The sequence below is a fragment of the Alligator sinensis genome, unplaced genomic scaffold (genome assembly GCF_000455745.1).
Source record: "Alligator sinensis unplaced genomic scaffold, ASM45574v1 scaffold534_1, whole genome shotgun sequence".
Classification (NCBI taxonomy): Eukaryota; Metazoa; Chordata; order Crocodylia; family Alligatoridae; genus Alligator; species Alligator sinensis.
In genome coordinates, this window is record NW_005842050.1 from 2,666,146 (window position 1) to 2,675,238 (window position 9,093).

Below are 9,093 nucleotides of genomic sequence, written 5' to 3' on the forward strand. Positions count from 1 at the left end.
ACTGAGAAATGCACCCTGCAAAGAAAGCTCCGAGTGGCGGGAAATAATTTAGCAGTGCCGAAGCACACACACATCAAATCACACCCTTGGGTTGTGACAACTAGGATGATTTATTTCCTAACAATTCTAAATTAGTTATTTCATACATGTTTTCTTGCACAAAAAGGGAAACTAAGACTTTGTTTAAGTTTCTTTTGAACAATGGAACTGTTTTAAAGCATTATACTACACACTAAGTTTCCTAAAGTTAAAGAAGATCATTTTAAGTACACTGCATACAAATATAAAAATTCATTAGCATGCTTTACTTAACTCTTTTTAAGCAATTTCTGTTCTAATACCATTATTTCAAATCCTGGTATGTAACATAACATTCTTGAGGAACCCTTGTAAATTGGGGATGTTTGGAATTGGAGTTATCAGCAGCAGCTGTGCTGTTTACTAGGGATGCTTATTGCTTAAAATCTGTTTCCTGCTCTGGCTTTTGTACTTCTGCTTCTACAGCAGGCAGAGGGTCAGGTGATCTTTTGGAGCATTAATGATCAGGTATACTGTTGGGGGGGGCAGTCCCACTCAAGTTCATCATCCCCATATTGGGAAGAGCAATTTATCCAGTTGATTAGTATAGCATACGCATATCACTGGATGGGATCAAAACTGCTGCTCTGCGTCCTAGAGTCTCTATTGGCTAAGACAACAGGAAGACACAACAGTTCTAGTTCCAGAGGTACTGCGCCTATTAGAGCAGGACATTCCAACTACTGCCTCCATTGTTACCAGTGGCCATTGAGCACAGCAGGGTGATAACTGGAGAGGGCTGCCTGCATCGCAAGTTGTTGAGCTTAATTCTTGGGCAAGTACATGAAATTTAACAGCTAAATGATATAGTGGTCAGGGCATCAGACTAAATTATATAATGGTCCTTTTTGTCTTTAAAATTATATGAGACCAGATACCAGTATGGTCCATCCTATTCTTAGGCATCTCCTGATCCTAACCTGTCCTTTCCACTCTTTTGATACTTCTTAATGGTAAGAAGACACTCCTTCCAGCAGATTCTGTCTGGTTTCTCACCTAATTACTTACAATTAAAGGTGACTGAAAAATGCTAATTTATTTTTTTTTCCCAAGAAAACATTAAACAATTTTCTTTTTATTTACATTTTCTGCTGGCAAAAAATAAAAATAAAAAAAAAAAAAAAAAAAAAAAAATCAGAAAATTTTAGTTGTGGTTAAAGCTTTCTTGTGAAAATGTTGTTCAGAAACCATTTCTATACACAGGGGTGGGGGGGAAGCACATTTTCACAAAATTATTTCAACCAGCTGTATGTAAAGTACTAATTGGATAAGATCTTCCTTTCTTTACTGAGCTTTTAGTCCCTGTCAATGTCATTTTGAAATATGAATTCATACTCTTTGCCAGTAGTGCTAATTTTTACATTTCATGTGTTGTAGCTGATGAAAAGCAGCCTTCCATAACATACCTAGATTCTTTTGCTTCTTGTGGGCTCCCTCTTTCTACCTGTTACTAATGGTGATGAGTACCTGATCAGCCATTGTATCCCCCTGTGTCCAAAATGGGCCAAAATAGTACATCAGGCCAATGTTCTCACAGCCCCCGTATAAGGCTAAGACTTATGAAGCTCTAGCCTCATGTATGCAAGTTATGCTGGCTAACATTTCTAATTTGTGTGTGCTCTTTTATACAACACACACATGATTGGGCAAAATTTGCCTCACCTGGGTAACTTATCTGATTAAATAGAAAAACCAGGGGAAGTCTGGGAGGTTAAGTAAAGACAGAATATATCTTGCACAAACACACAAGCCCTCCTTCATAGCTACTGTATCAGTCACTTGGCTTGAATATATGGTGCTAACCCTCCAAACTACCTATACAAAGGGTAAACTGTCCTTTAAACATGAATTTAGTTGCACTTTTGTAACCTACCCCCAACTGGTCTCCACCCTATCTGTTCAGGACAGTTGTGGAGTCTCCCTCTCCCCCCCACTCTCTTCCACAGTATAAAAGAAAATCATTCCTTTCCCCATGCAATGGAAAACAGTAAGATGGAAGTGATGCAAAGGATCTTGCATAGGACTAGATTTTGGCTCTTGCTAAAGTGGAAGTTATTATAACATTTCTTAGTGCTGTTGGCTATTTCAAGAACTGTTTATCATGTATGTCATACCCATAGCACTGACAATGCCCATTTTTCAATTCTTTTCTATTCCTAGCTGGGTTTCAAAGGAAAGCTGAACAGAGTCAGCTGGCAGCAGCTTCTCCTTTGAAATCTCTTTCAGGCTAGGAGATAAGGCAAAAAGAAATGTACAAGAAGAAAGAGAAAGGTTTGAAGTTTGGTTTTCATGAGGTGAATGCTATAACAAAAGATTTGGACATGGCCTTAAGATCTGGCTTACAAAGAGGTTTTATAGGCACCAGGAAATTCAGTGGAATGCAACTACTAGAGATTTGAAACCCTATTCTTCCAACTGTATCACAGCTTTTATCCAAGCCTCCTAAGAAGCAGCTGGTTAATATGTTGTAATCGTTGACTTGAGCACAATGTTTAGCTCAAGTAACCACATAAAGAGAAAATAACAAGACAAAATGTCAAGCTATGTATTAACTGGAAATACTCTATACTACAGTTCTATATAAAACTGTCAGGTCCAAACACATTGCTGCTAGAACTGTGCTGGAAAATTATCTAAAGGTAACCTCTGATAATGCTTGCATAGCCAGTGATGGGCATCTCAGGGGATCACTAATATTAGTTGATATTCCATGATAAAGTAGTTCCAGAAAATCTGCTCACTGAATTTATAGTCTGGTTCATTTGTTAATGCTCTCACTTCTGGGTCCCAAGGTCAGTCAAACAAGGCTTTGGGCATGTATCCAATATTGACAGTGCCATCTTGGGAAAGGAATTATACTGTTGGAGGTGTTGCCGTTATTAGATCTCCAAGGCCAAACTCAAGGAGTTGTCTAAATGAAAAATAAAGATCCTAAGATAATATAAAGGCATAGGTGTGCTTGAAATAGGCTAAAGATAGTCATCCTTTATGGAATGGTTACTTGCCAGTAGGTACATAGACAGTGCTTTTTTTAGTTAGAACAATAATTCCCTGAGACAGACTCAGAATGAGATTCATAAAGCAGCTCTGCTGCCTATAATGGGACTTAAAAAGAATTGAGGTACCAGAGAGCAATTTATGGCTCTCCTTGGCAAATACTGTATTTTTATTTTTACCAACACTCCTCCCATCTTACATAGGTGCCTGAAGTGCAGCTGCTTTATTTGTGTCATGAGATACTGCCATCTTTCCTGTAATGAACCCTTAGGCACCTGTCTCCCACCTTATAGACACTTAGATACACCAAAATTTAATCTGTGAATTTCAAGTTGCCAGAGGGCCACAAATGTGCATTCTGACCATGGCTAACACCTACTGACATCACTGAGTTTAGCACCCATGGCCATGTTCATTCAAAAGCAGGACTGGGAGGTGAGGGGCGTAGCAAGCACCAGAATAGGGACTACCTGCCCCCAGGCGTTAGATTTTATAGAATGACTAATTTAGAATAGGAAAAAAAAAATCATCCTAGTCATTAATGATGAAACAATTACAAGGGTGAATGTAGATAGATAGAATTGAAGCTGGGTTATTTTAGTACCTCTTATAAGCAGTACCCTTTGCAATACAACACTGCAAAGAAAAGCAGAAGAGTTTCCTTTACTGGCATGAAATCTGCTGATAATGTGTGTTAGAAGCTATCTTAGTACCTTTGGAGCACTTTATATTTCATAGTTCAGACTGGGACATAGGTATAGAAAATGTTTCATATGGGGACTAGGTAATAAATGCAGTCATGTTCCTTCTTGCTGCATTGTGAATCCATACCTGTACACAGGGGCACAACCCAGATGCTAAAGTCCAGACTGGGGGTTTTAGGTTGTGAATCCCAATCTCACCTAGACAACTAACCTAGAATTATGGGGAGGTACTTAACTGCATCTTGGTTCCACAAGGGAGGTAGGATTTCAGATACAAGCTTCTCTTCTATGTGTTGCCCCAGTCAGGCTGCTGGATGTTAGATGCCCAATCTTAGCTCTCCCCATTTAAAGTATAGTAAAGGGAATTTAGGTCCCAAATTTGGGCTTGGGTCAAGAGCTGGGACAGGAATGGCAGTACTGAGCATTCTTAAGTTCCTCTCTGAACCTCGCTATGTAAAAATATTACAATGTAATTGCTATAATGCATCATTTCTATAGTACATAGTACTCTCTATTTACAAAGTATAAAGCCAAATTTGCCCCGTTATAAAACATAATCACCCTTGAGAAGGAACTATCCCCACTTCACAGATAACAGATCTACAGCACAGAAACCGTATAACTTGCCAAATTGCCCAATGCTACAAGGCATGTCCATGAAAGTCTGAAGAAATCCAGTGTTCATGCCTTCCAGCCTCACGCTCATCCCTGCAGAGTTTGCTGTATTTTCAGAATGTACATTCAGTTCTGCTTGATAGCAGCTCTGGGAAAATAGCATCCTTGCTCTGTAATCTTTTCCATACAGGAGAACAAAAGAACTGTGATTTGGGTCAGTTTGTATAATATGGATGTGTGGATCCCCATAGAATACACTTATGGCAATAAAAGACCAAGGGACAGGAGGTCAGTTCCATGGGTGATGTAAACCTATGTAGCAGCATTGATTTAAATGGGCCACAGTGTTTACTTTGTGAAAGTTGACTTATTTATTTGCTATATACACAAAGCAAATAGATAAGCCCTAACTACTACTGTAAATGCTCATTTGGTCATTCTCAGAGCCTTGTTATATGTTACACTGTGAGCCGCTCAAGTGTTCATCGGTGTTAGGGCTAGCTCGAGTTTAGAGCAGTCACACATTCAAGGCAGCAGGGGCCTGGAGGATTGAAAGGTAAGAAGCCTCCCCACTCCCATTCTGAGGGTCCCTCCTGCCCCCTGCAGCTCCTCTGGTCCCCCACCCATCTCCCCGCCAGGTCTCACCCCCCATCCTTTGGGGTTGCCTTGTGTCCCCTCAGGGCCCCACTCTGGTCCCCAGAGTTCCCCTGCCCCCCTCTAGAGCTCCCCCCACTTCTTCCCCTACTTGTGGCTGCCTGCACTGTCGGTCTTGCGGGGGGAGTAGGCAGGGAAGGGTTAAACTGCCTGCCTAGCCCCCATTGCCACCACTGTGAGGCTGCTGTTCTTGTCTAGGCTGAGCCCAGCCCAGAAAGCAGTAGTGGTAGTAGTGGCAAGAGTGGGGCAGGCAGGTAAACACTTCCCTGCCTGCTCCCCAGGGACAGACAGTACAGGCAGCCACAAGTAATCAGGGGTGGTGGTGAGCAGGGATCTGGGGTGCTGGGAAGGATGGAGGGGGGCACAGGGCCACATCTAGGCCAGTGGGGTGGGGGGCTAAGAGCTCCAGGAGCTGCCTAAAATTGAAGTGCAGCAAGGCCCTCAGTTAACATTAGGAACACAATGGCGTGTCTTTATCAGGACAGATACCTCTAGGAATTTGAAATAGTGGAACAAGCAACATTGTGTGTGTTTGAATTGAGGAGCAGACCCTACTTGCTCAAAATGGTAGGATAGATTTGTAACTTGCACAGCATAAGCCAAATTCTGCCCCTCATGCAGATGTAGTGGAGACAGATGGGTGGATTCTTTGGTCTGCAAAACCTGCCTTGCACCGTGTACGCCTTACAGTGGCTTCAGATCAGCTGCAGATAGCCACTGTGGAATTCTCCCCTGAGAAAACTCCCAGCTGAAAGCAGGAGAGCAGCTCGTGGCCTTCCACATTTACTAATTCTTAAAACAAACAAACAAACAAACAAAGCCATCTGGGCACCTAAAAGCTCAGTCAAATGCCTCTCTGTGGAATTTCATTGTCTAATTGTTACAAATTGGTCCAAAGTGGCTTTTCCATACAACTATAAAACTTCTATTCATTCCAGATTTCCTGATGGCATATCCATGCCTCACAGGTTAATTTTTGCATCTAGGTACATGGTAGCTTTGGTTATATAAATCATTGAACAATAGCAAAGGCAAAACATTTTCATAGGTCTGTTGGGTGGATGTTTGGCACTTTTTCAATATCGAACTATTAAAAAAAAAAAAAAAGTTTTCCCTTCCTTTTTCAACATGTTAAAACTCTATTTGTAACGACTGGTTTCTGGTAACCTCTTGGACAAAACTTCACAGCATTACAAGCAAGGTGCTATAAGCCAGTCCCATTTTTTTGTCTAGACCAGTGGTTTTTCACCAGGGTGCCACAGCAGCCTCTGAAGGTGCCAAGTGAAACTGTCCTGTGTGCCTCTGTTTCCAGGAACCACGTACAGAGCTAGATTGGGAAATGGCTGTGGTAGGATAGGGTGCTCCTGCTTGCATTAGGTTTATCTGCACCCCTTCCTGATGTAGCCACTTCCTGGTCAAGCTCCACACATGCTTCCTAGAAACAGGAGGTGCCCACGTAGTTTTACCAGAGGCAGCAGAAGCAGTGCTGCAGCACCCTTGAAAGGAGGATTTAGTTCTAATGCAGCAGGAGCTCCCCCTTCTGTTGCAGCTGCTTCTTAACGGCCCCACGTGCTGCTCCTGGAAAATAGGGTACCACTAAGTTTAGAAAAGTTATGGAGATGCTGTAAGCCTAAAAATGGTTAAAACCAGGGTGTGAATTACAGGGGAGCTCAGGGGGTGGGACTGAGGCTCCCCCCCATAAGAGATGAGCACCATAAGAGATGTAAGATTGGAAAAACATAACCTGGGGGTGCTCTCTGATTGGATTGCTCCTTCCAGTGAACCAGTTTAATTTTGTTTGCAGACCGCCCCCAAGAGTCAAAGTATAATTCAAACCCTGGTTAAGACCCATGGATTTAGACCAAACAAAATAAAGTTTTTAGCTAATTTTATCTCTAGCCTAAAGGCAGAATTTTTTTCCAAGTGTTTTGGCCTTTCACAGATGAAAGATTTATAAAAGAAATAGTGAATGATGTGAAAATGTCACACTTCACTGCACAATGCATCAGCAATGCATATTTCCAGTCATTTCATACACGAGAGGCAAGGATTTGTAATGATAGCTTTTACTGGACCAACTACATTGCTGAGAGAGCTGTCAGACAAGCTTTCCCAGTGATATATCTTGTCCATTAAAAGATATCACTAAAAACCCTTGCCTCTTGTACATTTCCTGGACCATCATAGCTGCTACAACAGTCCAACCCTACTAGTCATTTAATGTTGCATTTCCTTATTTCATATTTATGAAAAATTCCCAACACAAATAATAATAATAATAAATCACTTACCTCACACCATTCTATTTTTCCATCAGGATTGTTACTAATCTTCCTAAAAAAGGCCTTAACATCTTGATCCTTCACTTCCGGACCAAAAAGAGTCTGTACTGTTGCACAGAATTTATCATAATCTATTTCATCTGCATGGAGGAACAACAATAAACAGGTGCAAAGTTGAAAACTGTCAAACCTTGCTTTACATATTTGTCTCTTGCCTTATTTTACTTTCAGTATCATTAACGTTTAAATTTTCACACTAGTGATATCAAGTATTAGGGTATTCTTGGCAAAAAAAGGTTTTCTTGTAGTTTTCAAAAATCTCATGGTTTGGCAAACAGTACATTCAGAAACCCTATAGGCTGAGAGGGAACACAGGTTAGAAGCTTTCCACCCACTAATTCTGTCTTATCCCCAAAAGCATTAAGGGGCAACTGTGCCAACCCTGGTTGTTCTGATGCCAAAAGGGGTCTTGTGGTAAAGCCTATTATTTTGACACTGACATTCAGTGACAACAACACCACCTCATCTATATCATTTACAAGAACAGAGATTAACTTGGATAATTAACAGGTTCACAGTAGTATAAATCATTAGAAAGTAAATAACGATAGCGTTTATGGGGTATTATGGGATTATTACAGAATATTGTAAAGTTAGTATTTCTGTAGACAAATGGTACTGTGGCAGAACCTGGGCACAGTGAGAATGCTATTAATCCAAATTGAATTGGGGAAACGTATTTTCTTAGAGCAAACTGCATACTTCCCCTCAAGAGTGGGGAAGTTGAGGCCTAAGTTTTGGACCCTTCTCTCTACCTCAATGACCCTTCCACTCCAAAATTTCATATCCCATCAGTCAGAAAGCATGTCTCTTACTCTCATCTTTAATGTACAGGCCTAATCTTTCCTCCTTCTTCTGAGCTACTGTTTTTTCAACTACTTTCTGAAACTGCCTTAAAGCATTCTTGAAATTTGCCACATCAGAAAAGGTAGAGCAGTTCTGTTTATCTGAATCCTTCCAGTCAGACATCCTTGATTAAAAGAGGGAACCGAGGTAGGAAGGACGGCTTGGAGAATTGTCCTTCTGGCAGACTGTTCTTAATCTTGTTCTGGTCTTTAAACCTTCAGCTTCTGTCGGAGGGCTGAGAGGCATGGACATGACCCTACATCTCAGGTGTAACTTCAGAGAGGAAAAATAACTTAGGCCCAACAAGCATGTCATGCTGGAAAACCTACCAGCAAACCCCGATGTCATAAATCCCTGTTACATCATAGGGGATCTCCTGATCAGTGAGCCACCCTAGGTCACAAAAACCAGTACCAGTGACAGCTTGGTGAAAGACAATTTCTTTCCCAGTTTCCCCACCTCCAGAAAAAGAAAGGCACAACCATGGTCTTGAAAAGAAAGACCTTGCTAGTAAGTGAGATTCCTTCTGTTATTTTCTTTTCAGCATTTTAGGAACCCTTTTCTTCCCACTGACCAGTGGTGATTGACTCTCTCAAACTTCCTTCTAACCCCAGTGAGCAGAGGTTCCCTTATCTCATTAGTCCTTGTGGCATATCACTGTCCAGTTGCATATGCTCCATTAGATGACATAGATGTGGCTGAGATGGGCAAGAACCTCTCTTTACTTGGGAGGAAGGGGTGATTTTCTGATGGCTGTATTCTTTGGATTATTTGTGTAATATTGCATGGCACTCAGATTGGTTATAACTGAATTCAGCTGGGTATGAGACTATTCACAAACATGAAAGGAAATATTC

General features: G+C 41.3%; 1 protein-coding gene across 1 annotated transcript in view; it reads right to left on the reverse strand.

Annotated features, from left to right (window-relative positions):
- Positions 1 to 8,359, reverse strand: part of WDR64 (WD repeat domain 64) — a 155,899-nt gene extending 147,540 nt beyond the window's left edge. Inside the window, exons 1-2 of the mRNA XM_006022889.3 lie at positions 8,206 to 8,359; positions 7,340 to 7,470 (exon numbers count right to left, since the gene is read on the reverse strand). Of these exons, the coding sequence (XP_006022951.1) occupies positions 7,340 to 7,470; positions 8,206 to 8,359 (285 nt within the window). The remainder of the gene's footprint in view (positions 1 to 7,339; positions 7,471 to 8,205) is intronic.
- Positions 8,360 to 9,093: the final 734 nt, after the last annotated feature.